General features: G+C 48.1%; 1 protein-coding gene across 3 annotated transcripts in view; it reads right to left on the reverse strand.

Annotated features, from left to right (window-relative positions):
* Positions 1-18,827, reverse strand: part of AGAP2 (ArfGAP with GTPase domain, ankyrin repeat and PH domain 2) — a 120,649-nt gene that overhangs the window by 61,008 nt on the left and 40,814 nt on the right. For 2 of the 3 annotated variants that reach the window (XM_035102946.2, XM_060272097.1), the window contains exon 1: positions 7,174-9,277. The exons of the other annotated variant lie outside the window; for it this stretch is intronic. In XM_035102946.2, coding sequence (XP_034958837.2) covers positions 7,174-8,773 — 1,600 coding nt within the window. In that variant the 5' untranslated portion in view covers positions 8,774-9,277. Of the gene's footprint in view, positions 1-7,173; positions 9,278-18,827 lie in introns of those variants that run through there. 3 annotated transcript variants of the gene reach the window in all.

An 18,827-nucleotide genomic window follows, 5' to 3' on the forward strand; every position in this document is an offset into this window, starting at 1 on the left:
GTTCCATTCCTGGAGGATGTCCAGTTCTGTGAAATTATGGCTGCCTTGTGCCTTCTTGTTTTCTGCTGCTTTTAGTTATTTTGGGCTTCATTTGTTTTTAACTACAGGTCGTCAGCCGACTGGAGCTTTGCAAAGGAAAGACAAGATATAAATGCCTTATTTAAGCTTGACGCCAAGCCTTATTTTCATATGGCGCTTCCCACCAACTGATCACACAGATGATCCCAATTCTAGGTCCCCGGTCAACAAGTCACCAGTGGCATGGGGGGGGCTGCTGGGGGGGCTGGCTTCAATGTGCGAGGGAGCTGCAGGTACAGCTTCCTCACACGACAGTCTGACACCACCAACAGCAGCTCCATTTCCAGGGTGGAGAGAGGTTGCAGCACACAAGGCGCCCAGCCCAGTAGCTCTGGCTGAGAGAGGACAGTGGTGGGCTGTGGTGCATGAATGCGCCCCCTGTGCCGCTTTGTGAGGCAAGTTGCAGTGGGCTTCTTCTGCACCCCACCCATAGCTGTCAAGTCTCCCATTTTCCGTGGGAAACCCCCGTATTTAAATCCGTTTCCCGATGTTATCCCAAATGGCAAAATATCCCATACTGTAATTCCCCCGGATTTATAAAGAAGCAGCTCCTGCCGGCCAAAAATCGCCTCTGCGCATGCCCGGGCATGCGCAGAAGTGATTTCTGGTGCCCAGACATGTGGACATTGGCAGCCCAGCACCAGAGGGCACTTCTGCACATGTCTGGACATATGCAGAAGTGACTTCCGGTGCCGCGCTGCTACTGATCCCTTATTTTCCAATCCGGAAGTTGACAGCTATGGCCCCACCCCCTTAGGGGCATGCCCTGCACACCCGCCCCAGGAGGTGTTTGCATGTGCTATGCTACTGCAACTCACTTTCCTAGAGGCGAAAATATGGTGGTCCACTTATCAACATGAGCTTATGTACACACTGTACATTTAAAACACCTAAAAAGAAGAATTATGGGAACTGTAATTTACACCCCTGCCCTGCCCCACCCCCAGTGTTGGAAACTCAGATATATATAAGTTAGGCACCATAGAATCATAGAGTTGGAAGAGACCACAAGGGCCATCCAGTCCAACCCCCTGCCAAGCAGGAAACACCATCAAAGCATTCTTGACATATGCCTGTCAAGCCTCTGCTTAAAGACCTCCAAAGGAGGAGACTCCACCACACTCCTTGGTAGCAAATTCCACTGCTGAACAGCTCTTACTGTCAAGGAAGTTCTTCCTAATGTTTAGGTGGAATCTTCTTTCTTGAAGTTTGAATCCATTGCTCCGTGTCCGCTTCTCTGGAGCAGCAGAAAACAATCTTTCTCCCTTCTCCATATGACATCCTTTCATATAGTTGAACATGGCTATCATATCCCACCTTAACTTTCTCTTCTCCAGGCTAAACATACCCAGCTCCCTAAGCCATTCCTCATAAGGAATCGTTTCCAGGCCTTTGACCATTTTGGTTGCCCTCTTCTGGACACATTCCAGCTTGTCAGTATCCTTCTTGAACTGTGGTGCCCAGAACTGGACACAGTACTCCAGGTGAGGTCTGACCAGAGCAGAATACAGTGGTACTATTACTTCCCTAGATCTAGATGCTATACTCCTATTGACCAAATGGCTCCTTACACCAGGGTTGTAGGGTTACAGACACATGGTGGAGGAAATCCACATGGTGGATTTCCTCCACCATGGCACAAAACAGATATTCAACCTGCAAGTCCTGGCTTTCATTTAGAGTTGCAAACGCTTTGCAGAAAGCCAGCCACGTTAAATGTATTTGGTAGCAGAAACAAAGAATCCCAAATCCCCTTAACGGCTATTCAGTTATACTGCCATAACTTTTGGGGCTCCTATTTGATGGCGGAAGTTCTCTAGCCCATGGATGCTTGAGTACAACAAGACTTTAAAGCCACCACAGGAGCTTTTGTTGTTTCTACAAACAGATCAGTGCTTAAGAGTGATGCATCTAAAATTATCCAAGGGGGGGGGGGGTCATATGAGCAGTGAGGCTGGGAGTGCTCTCTTCCACCTGGTTCCTGCCTTTGACTTTCCAGGTGACCTTCAGGAAGGTCCAAGGCTGCATCTTGAGCCTGTGCCTCAGTTTCTCTTTAACCAGGCCAGCGATCAACTTAGGAGGATTGAAAACTGTCAATGGTCAGAACTAGTAAATGGCTCCGTGATCCTTATACTGAGATGCTACACTCAGCTCATTGTCAGCAGCTGTAAGGAGTTCCATTAATTCTAGGAAGCCCATCTGGGCACAGAAACAGGAACTCTATAGAAAAGAATTGGCTGCTCTGACAAGAGAAATCATTCCCCGGACTCTCATATATTTTAAAAGGCAGCTGAAAAAATTGTGGCTCGTTTCCTAAAATGGCACGTATCTGGACACCACACCACAACAGAGGGCTTGATGTTTAAGTTCAATGTTTCCTTGAATTCCCCCGGAGGACTCTGGACCACCCTACTGAAACACTTCCTCAGCCTGGATGCGAAAAGGGGCTCTTCCCTTAAATTCTTATGTGCAGGAGTGTACACCCCCAACAATGTACATTCAATTTCTCCTCCATTCAATTTTATCCTGCATTAACAATATTCATTAATAATGATAATGATAGCAATAGCTCAAAAGGCGCTTTTCAGCCTGAAAGCCCTTCTTGGGCATGCCAGCAAAACTAGTAGTCGGCCAAGCTGAACACATCTCAGCTAAACTGTTGGGGTCCTCCAGACGAGGTGGCATTTTGTTTGTTTTTGAAGGGGTATTCTGCAACATGCCATTGATAGAGCTGGTCATGATAGGGGCATGATGGAAATCTATAAAAGCTATGCATGATGTGGATAGAGAAAGTGGACAGAGAGACTTTATCCCCATCTCACATCATACTAGAACTGCAACCATCCAATGAAACTGAACATTGGAAGAGTCAGGACAGGCCAAAAGAAAGAACTTCTTCAGGGCCCCTCCAGACCCTCCTCTGCAGCTATGACCCTTCTTTGCAGGTGTCATTGATGCAAAAATAGTGCATTGGTGGTGGATTTATATTGGGCTGCCCACACATTATTCCACTTCATTAGTTTTTCTGTGATGCTTACCCAATATGACTGTGTTATTGCCATCTGGAGGGGCATGTTTGGACTCAGGGGTGCCAACTTTAATAAAAATATTGGGAGACCCACCTAAGCCTCACCCTGCATAATTGAGCACATGGCACTGTGCATGCACACTATCTGAATGGCAATGCCCATCAACTATGGAGGTGTGGGCGCCAATTCTTGCAGCCAAAGCTGGCTCCAATTCTTGCAGCCAAAGCAGAACAGCAAACAACCTGAACTATTAACACCATTTCAGCTGGAAGTTGTAAGACATGTGTCAAATGAAAACAAAGCAATATGTCCATCCCAAAACCTGTGCAAGGGCAGAAAATATTGAAATCGGGGTTGCTTGTAAGCTCCTGTGTACCATCATGAGCACAAATAATCATGAATCCACAATCAGAAGGATGTCTGGAAGATCCCAGAAACGGCCAGAGCAGGGGAGCTTATCAAGCACCTGATAGGCCATAATACTCTGTAGAGATGGTCTGCATTCAGCATAGTAAGGCCTCGATCTCAAACATATTGGTTGCAGGGGTTTTAACTGTTGGCTGCTCTGAGCACTTTTGGATGGACAGCATATACATTTAAATATATTTTTTTAAGTTGCACATCCCGACTGAAGCCCACAGCTCTACCCAAGAATGGCGGCTTCTGCTCAGCTACAGCTTCAGCACTAAACCAGAAAGATGAACCTCTAACCAAAGGAGAGAGAGGCAATTTTCACCCTGCCTTCATGTGCAGGATGAACAATTTCTTCTTTCTGATATAGGACTCATCCCCTTTGTCAATGGGGACTGCCAGGCTCACAACAGGCACCACAACGTGAAATGCATTTCTAGACATTTTTCAAAATCTATGTGCACATGGTTAGCAGGCCATTTTCTTGAAATTGGGAGGAGGGTATGCTGCCAGGTTCTCAAATTTCATTGAGCCTCCCATTCCTCGTTTATTCTTTACAGAAATCGCTCTTCACACAAAGCACTCCTACCATGCAAATCTAGCCTACTGCAAAGAACTCCCAGAATGCTGTTTGGCATGAGTGCTAAGAATTTTCTGATTAGAGAACTCCGCTTAGGATTTACAGCTCACAGGGTTCCTAGGAAGAGGAAATGACTACTAAACCAACTATAAGTCTCTGGTGCAGGTGTCTGTCCACAGAGGATCATGCTGAGCTCTTTTGGGAGATCTCCCCAGACTGGGGTCAACTAGTCCTAACCTCCTTCCATCCCCCGATGTTCTCCTAATTGCCAGGAGCTATCAGTTGCCAAGGGGAGCAGAATGCAGAAATATGACCTTGGAGAAGTTCTTCAAAGTACCATATAAATTTGCAGGGGTGTTTCCTGCTAACACACAGTGGGAACAAGGGAACGACGATGACGACTAATTCCTGCCTTCTAAAATATACCCTTTAATCTAAAACTTTCCACTGCAATTAACCTCTCACTTCAGAGAGCAATTAGAAGAACAGTCCTTCTGGCTAGAAGGTCTCCCAACCCTCCCACAATGGGAACACATCAAAATCAGAAGAACAACTAGACTTTGACGGGCTGCAAAGAAGCCATTGAGAGCATAATCTGGTCTTTTGAGGGTGGCAGGAATAGAGGAGAAGACATTTTTAAAAACCACCCAGAAATGGGAAAAGTGATCCATCTTTAGGCAACCAATGGATATACCGAGGAAAGACTCCTAAGCAGGTAGAATCTTTTGATTACCAACTGATGGAGATACTTTTGTTGTGAACTTCATTATTCCACAAACACACACACCCAAATTAAAAGCCTAAACTCTGCACCAAGAGAATTGGAACATTAATTGTACATTAATATAATAGAAAATAGATGCATGCTGACATAAATTAATCTGTCAAACATGATCCTGAAGTGTGTGCCAGTTCTCACAATTTCCACAGTAATGCCTGCGCCAGCCTTTCCCAACCTGGTGCAATCCTGATATCTTGGGCTACAATGCCCATCAATCTTAACTACCAGGCTGGTGGGAGTTTGAGAGTCCACACTACCTGGAGAGCACCATGTTGGAAGAGGCTGATTAGAAGAAGATGCTCTCCAGGGACTCAGGCAGAAGTCTTCCCCCAACCATTTGCTACCTGAACCTACTGGTTGGAGATGCCAGGGATTGAAACCTGTGACTTCTACTGCTGCGCTATGGCCCTTTCCTTAAACGAACAGAAGGACAACGGGAGAATAATGCAACTGGAGACCATGACAGAAATCAGAGAGACAGGCAAAGAGACTCTGCCTCTCGTACAATGGAGATTTCTGTTGAAGTACACTGGGCAACATGAAACTTACCTTCACAACCATGAGGAATAGCAACTTGCTTTTTAAAAATAGAAAGAGACGGGCACATGCACAACTGAGATTCTCAGGTCAAAATCCACAACAGGTATCAAATAATCACGCAGAACACACACCAGTTTCTATTAAAACTTCCACAACACCATATAGCTCTGTTCCACCATTCACATCCATATGGAATGGTGTCTGAATTTTCTGAAAACAATAACAACTGTCACCCCATCTTTACTTTCTATTATATTTTTTAATTCTTGTTGCCTGTTAGATTTTGTTGGATGCTGTTATCTCTTGCCTGGTAGGAAAGGGCAAAAAGTGGTACCCAGCTCCCTATACACCGTCAAAGACAATTGCCAGTCTCTCTACTCAATTATCTTTTCTAGAACTCTAAGATTCCATTCCACACACACACACACACACACACACAGGTACATGCACACACCACACCTGCCCCTCCCATCCAATACTCATGAGGCAACCTGTAAAATCAGCAGGGTTCTTGTTCGGCACAGTGAGCAAGAGAACCATTTGCTGCAGAGGTAGATTATGCTCCTGTTCTGCACTTGCTGCTTCTGCTTTGGTGGGGTCCAATTTGTTGTGCTGTAGAGGATGCAGAGATACTGCCACCCCCCCTTTCAGAGTTAGCCGAGCACCTCCCGGGTAATCCCTAAATCACAACCATTCATTACGACAAGGCTTTGGCATGTAGCATGTAATGGGGGGCGGGGGAAGAAAATATATGGGAAGCAGAATGTTCTTGCATTTGAAAATTTGTCAACAGCTAGTCCAGGGATTTTGCTTCTTGAATGGCTTCACAACCTGTACTACTACAGCAGTAGTTCCAAGCCATCCTCAGGACTGAGATCCACCCTAATGTTACTCCCTTCAGCATCTGACCACATGGTGGAAAAAACCCACTGGAGAAAGCATCCTTACCAGCCTCCGCAGACACCCAATAGTGATAATATCATTTTTGTCACATTCCACCATAAGGGAGATATTGAGGTTATGAATCCCATCACACACACACACACACACACACACACACACACACACACAGTTTGAAAAGCTGCAGCAGCAGCACATACCTGGGCTCACCCCTCCTCACCTCAGTGAACTGCTCCATTTTGGGGTACATGCTCATTGGCTGCCATCACCTACCCATCACCGTGGCAACAAAGCTAAGCAGTCCAGAATCTCCTTCCCAGAGAAATTCCACGTTTCTCTCGCAGGGCACACCCACCAGTGGTCTTGAGGGCCGACTCAGCCCAGACCTAAATCTTCAGAGTGAAATCTACAGAAGCGACTCTACAGAGCAGGGCTGGGGAACCTGATGCCCTCTAGGTGTTCTTTGGCTCCATGACCCCATCAGCCGGCCCGGCACACCCAATGGGCCAAGGATGATGGGAGGTGTAGCCTGGCAACATCTAGAGGGCCACATGTTCCTCAGCCTTGCTGTAGAAGAAGTTGAGCAGAGGCCCACACAAATGATCTGTGGCGGATCCATGCCAGTTTTTCATTCTGGAGCTCCCTGCTGGAAAGGAACCAGCCTAGCATTCCCATCGTCACACCCCAAGGCAAAGTTATTGGTGCCAACATCTTCCAACCCAGTAAGGAAAAACCTTCGGTCCTCAAGCCCCTCTCCTATGTTCCACAGTCAAGCCTCCACCCCCAACAATCCAAAACCCAACACATCCCTTCCATTCAGAGAGAGGCCAGGCCTCTTAGGCCACTGTACTCACTGGGCAATTCACCCTTGGCCAGTTCGACGCTGAGCAGCTCCTTATGGCTAAGGCTCCAGCCAGGTCCAGGGTGGGTGGGAGTGGATGCCGGGCTCTTGGTGAAGATGCCGCTGATGAACTTGAGCATTTTACGGTCCCGGGTAGAGGCCCGACCACCCTCCCGGCCTCTCTTCAGCCCTACGGCTGCCTCTGAGGAGCAGGAGCCAGAAGAGGCCAGACTGCCCGGGCCATGGTTGAGGTCACTGTTGTCCAGAGTCTTGCTTTTGTTCTTGTGAGGGGATAGTTTTGCCCGGGATCCCCCCCTGGGGACCGTCTCCCCACTGCCCTTGGCAGCTACCTTCATGCGTCCCTTGACTTCGCTCTCAGGCCACGACAGGCGGTTGGGGGTGGCCCCCTTGTGGCCCCCTTTGCCAGCCTTTGGCTCAGCACTCACCTTGGCCCCACTGGTGGTCACTGTCTTGAAAGGCTTATTGGTGGCCAGGCGAAGGCGGCGGTTCCCAGCAGCTGGGTGAGGAGAGGAGGCTCCCGAGTGGGAAAAGGAAGAGCCACCCACCCGGCCCACACTGATTTCCAGGGTCCCAGGCTCCGGGCCACCCCAGCTGGCATGGCTCACCAACATGCGGCGTCCTGGCGCTGCAGCACTGGAGGAGCAACTGGCAGTGGTGGGCGTTGGAACTGGCGACTCGTCCCCAGGCACCCCCAAGGTCTCCTTCAGCCCAGCCTTGGGGGGGATTGGAATCACCTCTGGCTTGGGGGGAACAACAGGGACCAAAATGGCTTTGGGTTTCGGAGCCACAGCTGGAGCTGCAGAAACCACAGTGACTTCAGGCTTGGCAGTTGCAGCTGGAGGAATGGCAGCCTCAACCTTCGGAGCGGTGGGCGAAAAGAGAACAGCTGGAGGCAGCTCAGGTTTTGGGGGGACTGTCGGGGCTATAGAAGGAACAGCCGGCTCAGGTTTGGGAGCCAGAGGTGGGGCGACAGAGGCCACAGCCAGTTCAGGTTTGGGGGCCAAAGGCGGGGCTACAAAGGGCACAGCTGGTTCAGATTTGGAGAGTGCAGCTGTCGCCGGCTTGGGGGGCACCACCGGAGCACCCAAAGACCCCAGCCCTTCGGGCTTTGGAGCAAGGGGTCTTCCTTCTGGGCTCATGGCGGCTTTGGCCTTGGGGTCCCACGGGCTTCCTCGGCCGGTGCTGCCCCTGGGCGGTGTCCACACGGAGCCCGGCCGCCCAGTGCCATCTGGGGACGGGGACGAGCTGGGCGTCCCGGGGCTGCTGGGCGAGAGCTGCAGCAGGTAGTCGGACGTGCTGGCGCTGCTGGTGCTGATCCAGAGCGCATCCTGCCGGTGGAAGATGCGCTCTTGCCTCTTGAGCTTGGCGGCCGCCGCTTCCTCGGCTTCCTTGCGGTCCTTCAGCCCGGAGGGATCCGCCGCGCAGGGCGACGAGACTCGCGCGGGGCCGCCGTCCCTGCTGTCGGGCAGGACGCCCCCATCGCCGGCGCCCGCCTTGTCGTCGCCTTCTTGCTGCTGCACCGACTCGAGCTTGACAAGGGTCAGCGAGATCAGGTAGGTGGTCCGGCGCTGCAGGGTCGCTCCTCTGCTCATGAGTCTCTGCGGGAACCGCCGGCGGCGGCCACGCCGCTAACCAACATCGGCCACACGCTCCTGCTGTTGCTGCTGCTGCTGCTGCCGCCGCCCCCTTTAGATGGCACCGGTTGCCCGCCGCCGCCGGACCCCTAGCGCCCCCGCGCACAAAGGGCAGCTCGACAGGGACGGTGCAGGAGCTGCCTGGGCATCTCCCAACCACGGCGATCCCGGGGAGCCCTTACCTGCTCCTCCGCAGCGCAGCGGCGGGCGGGCAGGCGCGCATATTCTGCCGGAGGAGGAGGAGGAGGAAGAAAGGGCGGCGGAGGTGGGCCAACGGGGGGCTGGTCCTGGGTCGCTCACCGGAGGCGATCGCCCAAGCCGAGGCGGGATGTGCGCTTCTCCCGAGCAGGCTGCGCAAGACAGGGCGGCACGAGGAGATGGGTGGCTGTTCCCATGCAGACGAGCCGGAGCACGGGCGGGTTAAGACGCGGGCGGAGTGCGCGAATTGGCGAGCGGATTCCCCCTTCGCGCTCGCGTACCAAGAGGCCGCCTCTTCCCGCTCCCCCACCCGCTCCGCTGCGCCAATGCCCTCCTCCGAGCCTTCCTCCTTCTTCTTCGCCGCTGCCACCCCCCCTCTCCTCCGCCGCCTTCCTTGTGGCTTCTACTTTCTAATGCCTTTTTTTTAAAAAGGAGGTGGCTGGGTAAGTGGGGGGAGGTTATAGGCGCGCGTTTGGCGAGGTGCTCTTGCGCCTGGTTGGGCGACAGCAGCGGCTGGTGGCGAGCCGGAATGCGGAGATCAAGGTGCTGGCGGGTGGGTGGGATCGTGGAAATCAAAAAAGCAGAGCTATGGCAGCAGCAGCGGTGGCGACGCCAAACCCCTTCGCCGACGGTTTCCGAAGGAGGGGGAAAGAGGAAGAAGCTACGGCCATTTGCTGTAGCCTACGGAGTTATAGGGGGGGGGGGAGAGAATAAGAGAGAAGAGAATTAAAACGGGGTGGGAAGGCAGATCCTGAGAATTCTCACATTGGGAATGCACAAGCCAAGAAGTGAAGGATTTCTGCAGGGGCACGTGGAAATCCCGGACTGGATGGTATGGAATCTGGCCCCGCGCACGCGCGCGCACAAGATCTGAGAGATTGCCTGGCTCCCGCAGATGTTACATGTCGTGGGACTAAAATTAGCCCACGCTGATTGGCTTCCTTAGTCTGCCCCGATGGACAAGGTCATCTGGCGACCCAGCTGGGAAAGCGCAACATCTGGAGGTTTAGGGGGATGATGCGGCTAATGTGCTCAAATCCCCACCTGCTATGGGATAAGCATCCAGGTAATTCGAGAAGGGAAACTATGTTAAGGTGAGGCTGCAGGTGGAGTTACAGGTGGCTGCAGTTGTCTTAACAAGCCTGCCTTTCTGGCCCGACCACCACCCACCGGCACCTCCATCAACTGCTCCTCCCATTTATTTCCACAGAGAACAACATGCCTATGACTTAATCAAGCAGGAGTGACTCTGGTGCACAGTTTCGGTCATATGTTTCTGGGTTGTTGTTGTTTATTTAAAAAGCACATCAATTATTATTAGATTTACATTTGTTAAGTGTGTATGTGTGTGTCTATGTATATGTGTATATACTCAAAGCAACAGAACAAAATACATATAAAAATTTAAAAAATGGCAAAATATGTAAATACAAAATTCTTTAAAAAGCTCATCCAACAGCACAATAAGAAAGCCAAGTCCTATCCTACCCCACTAAAACATAAGCACCACAGCAGAGGCTGATTTAACTATTTAAAGCCTGGGTAAATAGCAATGTCTTAGTCTGGTGCCTAAAAAACAGACCATGGTGGCACCAGGCACATTTCCCTAGGGAAAGCATTCCACAAATTGGGGTGGGGCCACCACTGAGAAGGACAGTTCTCATGTGGCCACCCTTCCCATCTTCCTCAAATGAGATACAAGGAGAAGGGCTTTGATGAAGGTGGTTCGTGCGGGGAGAGGCAGTCCTTGAGGTTCATATGTTCAACCCCAAGGTTAGGAACGGCACAGAGCATCTCTGCCCAGTAAGTATGAAATCAAAGATGGGTGGCAAACTGTGACCTTCCAAGTATTGTGCAGCTAAAACTCCCAGCATCCCAAGATGATGAGCCACGGGTGTTGCCCATCAGATCTAAGGGCTGCTTGTTATTCATGTCCATTGGATGATGAAACGTATGGCACTTGGTTATTTTTAGCATGGCAGCCAGCTTTGTGAATGTGCTGGCAAATCTTTTTAACATGTAGCAAGATCACAGCTCCCTATGTCCTAAAAGGGTGTTGAAATGCTAATTGACCTAGAACATATTTGAGACATAATCTCAACACGCATGGGGGGAAGTTGTAAAACTGACCACTTTTGCAAAAATTGGTATGAACATCATTGTGCTCAAACAGGTCAAGGGAGTTAGTGTCGCTACAGTTCAGGGACAAATATGAAGGCAGAATCAAACTGTGGTTGGCGGTGGAGATGAAGGAGGTCAGGTTATGTGACAACAAGTACTGCAGACCTGGTAATTCTATGGCAATTAAAGAAAGTGTTTGCTGGGAAAAAATATTATTTTAAGGGGGAGGGGGAATAATTGCCTTGACTAAATGCTGCACACACAGAATATCTGGAGTAATTTGCCACCTTCTAGTTTCATTCAATCACTAATGCCTCTTCACCTATTGTTTTTATGTGGGCGGGGGATAAATAAGGGTATGTCACATCATAATTCCAGGTGTCAAAAAGCAGCCTGCTGTCAATACAAGGTGGCCAAAATTTGCTGGTGTTTCAATTATAGGACACTGGCTGTTTGTGAACTATGCAGGCCTCTAGTCCATTTCCAGGCCCAGTTCAAGGTTATGTGGTTTTGTTCAAAGGCCTTCATGGCTTGGGACCAGAGTAGCTTGAGGACTGTTACTCACTCATCCAAATGCCCTTCTTTGCATACATCTGCAGGAGGGGGAGAGGGGGAGAGGGGTGTACTGGCAGACGGGGCCTTCTCAGTTGTGGTGCCTAATTCATGGAATGTCATGACCTGGAGCCCACCTTGGTGTCATTTCGGCACCCAGGCCTTTCCATCTACAGTAATTTGCTTTATCTCTACTGCCATATTTATGCTGCCCACTTAGATTTGTTGCTTTCGGCATATTGTTGGTATGCATTTCCTTCATCTAAAGGGAGGAAATGGCTGCTTTGTGAAGCAATGCCTGCAGGGTGACTATAAGGCCTCTCTCCTCCCCTGCCAGACATCTGGTACAATGTGTCCTAGGTACACCAAGCAGCCTTCCCTGGGACCCTGGCCATTTCTATGCTTTCAAAACAAGTACCAAGCAGGAATCCATCCATACCATTATTGCCTCTCTAAGAAGACGTGTGCGCCCCCCTCAAAGAGCTTCTCAGTGTGCTGGTCCAGCCAGTATTCTGATGTTGCCAGCAAAGGACCAATTAATGCTAATTGCACCTAAATATCCCAACTGATGGCACCGTTGAAAATGATTCATATTCAGGAAGCAGCACATTCTGCACTGGCTGCTTCCTTTCCAAAGTGCTGAAGGAGCAATTCTAGCCAACTGTACTTACATCACAGCACATAATCGCCACAGTTCTCTTACCTGGGTCACGAGCTGCCGTGCTGTGCTGCTATAGAGAAAGGTTTCACTTGTAGGCACCCACATGCAGGACCCGTGCTGCTTTTAAGAGCAGGCGTGCAGAATGAATGGTAGAGGCACGGTCATTCCGAGACCAAATTGTCTCCCCTACATGTGAAATGAATACCCAGACACAGAGAACTGGGCTCAGGTCTGCAAGGATGTATATCATATCTGCATGGACAGAAATCCACCATAAAAAATTTCCTTCCATCAGCACCTTAGAGACCAACTAAGTTTGTCATTGGTATGAGCTTTCGTGTGCATGCACACTTCTTCAGATGCACACTTCAGCATGCACACGAAAGCTCATACCAATGACAAACTTAGTTGGTCTCTAAGGTGCTGATGGAAGGAATTTTTTAATTTTGTTTCAACTATGTCAGACCAACACGGCTACCTACCTGTAACTAGAAATCCACCAGTCAGTTTAGCAACAGCAGTGCACCAATGCAGAAGAGATTCACAATCTCCATTGCACCCCAAGGCATGTATGAGTAGCTAGGCTGTAGACTTTGCACACAGACCAGTGAAATTGCATGTTAAATCTCTGTGTCAGCACTTGCACAGGGTTAGACATGTCCCCACCCCCAGGTTTTCTTCATCACATCCATATTAATAATTGTGTATTAATCTTTGTAACTGTCTTGATTGTAAAACTTGTACGGGGGTTTAAAAGGTTGTGCCATTCTGAATGGATTGTATTTTCCTTTGTTCCCAAATGCATGTGGAAGATTCCTACCTATTCTGTGCCTTCCCTTTGAACTCAGTCTGAGCTTTCCTCTCAAAAGCATCTGATTTACAGCACAATCCTAACCATTATTTATGAAATGTATATCCCACCACCCCTCCCAAGGTACTCAGGGCAGGAAACACATCAGCAATAAAACAATACTATTAAAAACATCTTTAAAAAACCCACCACTGAAACCATTAAAAAACATTCCCATTTAAATGCAGGCTGGGATAAAGATATTGAAACACTTGTTGAAATGTCCTACTAAAATCCACTAGGGCATAAAAGGGTCATCATCATCACCATCACCACAATAATTTCAGTTTCTTAGCCACCTTTTCTGTAAGGTTGCATAGAAATTTACAGCAATAAAAAAAAAGCCCACAATATTAAAAAAAATTGTTTAAAACAAATTGCAGTCTTAGTGATCATGGTGACACTAATTATGTAATCAAGATTCCTAAATGTAATTTTCCTTTTCTGAGACAAGCTCAGGATCCAACCCTTATACAATGCCCATTGTTATTGAGACTGTCAAAAGGGTTTTGGAGAGGGTTTTACTTCATCATTATGGGGATTATTCCTATGATAAGGAAGGAGTCCTTACAGACACCTGCAGGGTCATTGTCTTGGCTGACCACTAATTTTGGATGCATCCAGCTTTCTCCTACTAGGTGATTGTACAGGTCTGTTTTTGCAGCGCAAACTAAGAAGACTCAATTTGTTACCTTAAAGAATCCAAATTCCCTTTTTAATGTACAGAAGCAAAGTCCCCCAGAGTACTAATTGCTGAGAGGCAAACAAAATGTTGCTGTCTTCCTGCAATAGCTGTAAGTCTCCAGTGACTGACCATCACTGAAACTTTAACAGGGTACAAGTCATTGTGATGTGTTTAAAACAGGTTATCATGTCATCGTCATCAATACTTCTTCTTAAAAACTCTACATGCTCATAACAGCCCTGGGATTCATGTCATTATCGCCACAAGTGTAGTGCAACCATTGAGGCCTGTCTGTGGAATATAACACCAAAGACAGGACCAAGGCCTAGTCCAATCTCACACACCACTGTGATACCAACCAACCAACCAACCAACCTACCTACCTACCATCCCTTCTTTTATTATTTTAATTTATTACACACGCTTCACCCTAAGGTCCCAGGGTGGGTTATAACAATTTAAATTTCAGTTTTTGAACGCCATAAACCCGGAAGTAAATGCTTCAGTTTCCAAACGCGCCTTGGAAGTCAAACTTCTGAGGCAGCTTCTGCTGAGTGCAAGATCCTGTCAGCTGTTGAGTCCTGTTGGCTGGGAAAACCACACGCCTCGGTTTTCGAATGTTTCAGAACTCGAACGGTCTTCCGGAACAGATTACGTTCAAAAACCAAGGTACCACTGTAGTTTTGAAACCATGCCAGTCTCTCATGAGCGAGGCTCCTCAGAGCAACCCACTCCTTTCTTCACAATGCCTGGCTACTTCAAGTCAATTTGTGCATGTCAGCCTCCTGGCCATTGCCTCGTAAGGTGGACAGCGTTACATTGGAAGGTGCCCTCTCTTTGAAAAGCTGTCCCAGTCTGAGTCTAATTTAAAGATAAGGATTCCAAGGAAGGTAGCTTGAAGTTGCCTCTCAACAGTTTGGCACCTGGGTAGCAGACCAAACCGGTCCAGTGGTCACTTTGTCTTTCCCACTATAATGAGATGTATTGTACTTCTGAGTCCCATGGACTGCAAGAGTCCCATGGACTGCAAGAAGATCAAACCTATCCATTCTTAAGGAAATCAGCCCCAAGTGCTCACTGGAAGGACAGATCCTGAAGCTGAGGCTCCGATACATTGGCCACCTCATGAGAAGAGAAGATTCCTTGGAAAAGACCCTGCTGTTGGGAAAGATTGAGGGCACAAGGAGAAGGGGACGACAGAGGACGAGATGGTTGGACAGTGTTCTCGAAGCTACGAACATGAGTTTGACCAAACTGCGGGAGGCAGTGCAAGACAGGAGTGCCTGGCGTGCTATGGTCCATGGGGTCACGAAGAGTCGGACACGACTAAACGACTAAACAACAACAACAACATTGTACTTCTGTTTAAGTTATACTATTTCTAAATGGATGTCTATCCATATAAATTAACATACTGTATACACATCTTATGCAAATCTGCATTCTTTTTTAAACAATGCATTTCCTCTGCTTTGGAGACACCGAAATTGTCAGCCCTAATCTTGGGCCTTCTTCAGAGCCTCCAGATCTTGATCTGAGAGCACCCGCCCTGTGCTTAGTCCTCAGCTAACTGAGACAAACAAGCCAATACACCGAACCACATTTACTGGGAAGCAACAGATTGTTCCGTATGAACCAGACTGTGACTAGCATTCAGCGGCTCTTTTTGTTTCACGACAGGCCAGATTTTTCACAAGCACTTGGTGTGCTGCTAACTGGAACCTTTTGAAATCCCAGTCTGTAGATTGCAGATGGAACTATGAAACACAAGATGAGAAACCCCTTTCTAAATCTTAACTGGGAGTTAGTAAATAAATAAATAAGCAAGGAAATAAATAAACAACAAGCAAACAAATAGCCACTCTGCAAGGAGCTCCCTGCCAGTCATGTTTTATCTTGGTTATTTCCATCACTCCTATCCTTGTCAAATCCGACTGCTTCTTTCTGAGTCAGAGAAGCTAACAAAAATATGTCTTTGATTTTTTTTAAAATCCCTACATTTTGTTGTTATAGCAACCAAAGCTCTGAAAATGTAGGAAAACAGCAGGAATAATTAAACTAAGCAGTGAAATCAGCATTAATGGGAACAGTCAAATGCACCTCAATTCTAAGTTCATCAAAGGAGGAAGGATGTGTGCAAGAGTGGTGGTGGGGAGGGGGCTGGAAACAAGAGTACCAACTTGAATAAAATATTTGGGGGGGCAGGTAAACCCCACCCTGCATAATCAATCACAAGACGTAGCTCATGCACACCATTTGAACGACAATGCCCATCAACTTGGGCTCAAATATTTTATTGGAGAAGGTGAAGGGGTCTCGATCCCTAGGAGTTGGCTCCTATGGCTGGATTCTGGGAAGATGATGAATACCCCAAAAGAAAGGCTGAGATAGGCTCATGAAAAAGATAAGAGGCAGTTACAATTGCAGGGAATCTCCTTCCTTTAAACTGCAAAAGGGAGAGAGAGAGATGTACCAGTAGAGTAACTGAGATTACACCTGAGATTACACTTGAGATTCCTCTAAAGCAAGGTATTACATAAATGAATAATTTAGCAAACCCATGTGTCCTTCTTTACAGAGGACTGTTCTCTGTTTGAAGGGCTGTCAGAGGAGGGCCTTCTGGTGCAAGTCCAGTTAGAAGATAAAGAACATGAGGAAGGGGGACCAGCAAGGGCTTTCATAATTGCCCCTCAACAGTCAGTTGGCAGCACCTGGAGAAACTGACTGAGCAGCCATACAAATAACTTGATCACAGCCTTCCCGATTATGGTGAGATGTATTCTATTTTGATCTAAAGGTAAAGGTAAAGGTAAAGGTAAAGGTGCCCCTGACCATCAGGTCCAGTCGTGTCCAACTCTGGGGTTGCGGCGCTCATCTCGCTCTATAGGCCAAGGGAGCCGGCGTTTGTCTGCAGACAGCTTCTGGGTCATGTGACCAGCATGACAAAGCTGCTTCTGGCGAACCAGAGCAGCACATGGAAACGCCGTTTACCTTCCCGCCGGAGCGGTCCCTATTTATCTACTTGCACTTTGATGTGCTTTCGAACTGCTAGGTGGGCAGGAGCTGGGACCGAGCAACGGGAGCTCACCCCGTTGCAGGGATTCGAACCGCTAACCTTCTGATCAGCAAGCCCTGGCCTAGACTCTGTGGTTTAACCCACAGCGCCACCTGGGTCCCTTCAATCTAAATGTATATCTGTGCAACTAAATTAACATATTCAGACCCATGTCCTCTTTTGTGCTGATGCACAAGTGACCTCCGTAACCTGACCACAATGAAGCTGTATCACTTTCACTGGCTGGAGATTGAGTGGGTGGCTTTTAACAGGTGGAGTTTGGGCTTCACTTCATTCTAGGAGGGGAAGGTGGGAGCCAGATTATAGCAGGTGGCAATTTTTTTCTATTGACTGCAATAAGCGAAATCTGATGTATTCATTTCTACGGAGGACCTGTCCCAGTGGCCAATTTACACTTTCTTGGATCTTCTAGCTCTTTTCAGAGACAAACAATGTAGTTTTATCTTGTGAACCACCCTGAGATCTTACGATGAAGGCGGTATATAATATACATATAATAAATAATACAAAAAGGAGGGCATTTATTCTGCTTACTTGGGATCAGAGGAACATCAAACAACCTATATTGCCAATGGTTCCCATGTCCTCTATATTGGGCGTATGGGGGTGAAGCTTTGAGTTCCTAAATAGGATACTCCAAAAATTAGGGATGTTACTTGGTCCATGGCTGCCATTAGTGCAATACTGAACTTCCTCTAGAAACGGGTGGAATTCAATGTCATGCTATGATGAATGTCCCATCGGCATAAGCATTGCCGCTTGCCAGTCAGAATGATCCCCTCACTCTGTTCTAGGGCCGCCCCAGAGCCAATTTCAGGGGGTGCAGGGGGCCCACAGGGGGAGGAGATGCCCATGGCTTCCCCCAAAGAATCCTGGAAACTGTAATTTCTTAAGGGTGCTGGAAATGGCAGCTTTGGGAGGGGAAAGCTACAGCTGGAAATGCATTGAAATTAATTACACCATTAATTACTTTAGTTTTGGCCACAGGGAATAGCAAAACAAAGAATGTAGGTTTCAGCCGCCGTCAAACTGTAGCAGACTGGAAACTGCTGATTGCGACAGGCGGACGCAGGACAGGACAGAATCCGCTGCCTCCTTACATCCCTGCCTCCCCACGATGTTTTGGAGGGCATAAAAAGCATTGTAAAGTTCTTGGTGTATTGTAAATGTGACATATAATCACACCAATGTCATAATGGGTATCCTATATTTTTGAACCTCATCACTTCCCAGGAAGGTTTTCCAGAACAAGCACTTTGTATAGCACTAATTTGAAATGGAAATCAAGCAGCCCTGGCTGAAAACTCAAAAGGATAACTGTAGGGTTTCCCGTTGCAAGCCCTTGTTAGGGAATACCTTTTGCTGGTCAGCAGGTGTGCTTTGCAAGCTTACAAGCCCAGGCATCCAAGTGGCTCATGCGGGCCCACAAAGCCTTGCAAACAAAATCTCAGCAGCTCTCACAGATCCAGCTGCTCCCATCTCTTTCTTTAATGCCTGTGCTAGCTGGGAGGGGCTGCCTGAAAGAGGCATCCTCCGAATCCTGTGGGCTGCATTGGCACCAGCACTAAAAATCCACAGCTGAACCTGGGGACTGTTGGTCCTTTTCAAAGTAGCTCTTTGTTCCAAGGGAGCCATTAGTTTTAGCAGGCAGCGCGAGGGAGCTTACTGCCCAATCTGCATCCCAACGAAATCAAAGGATGTGATTTTAAGCCAGTTGAGGCTCATTTGATTCAATTGAATCACATACCCTTGTAGCCCAAATTAATGGATATCAGGCCTTAACAAGAGGCAAGGTTCAGCCTAGCAACCTGTTTTTCAATGCCAGGATCTGGAACAAAGTGTATAGTTGTCCTTATTTGCTAATGTACT

The sequence above is a fragment of the Zootoca vivipara genome, chromosome 2 (assembly GCF_963506605.1).
Source record: "Zootoca vivipara chromosome 2, rZooViv1.1, whole genome shotgun sequence".
Lineage (NCBI taxonomy): Eukaryota > Metazoa > Chordata > Lepidosauria > Squamata > Lacertidae > Zootoca > Zootoca vivipara.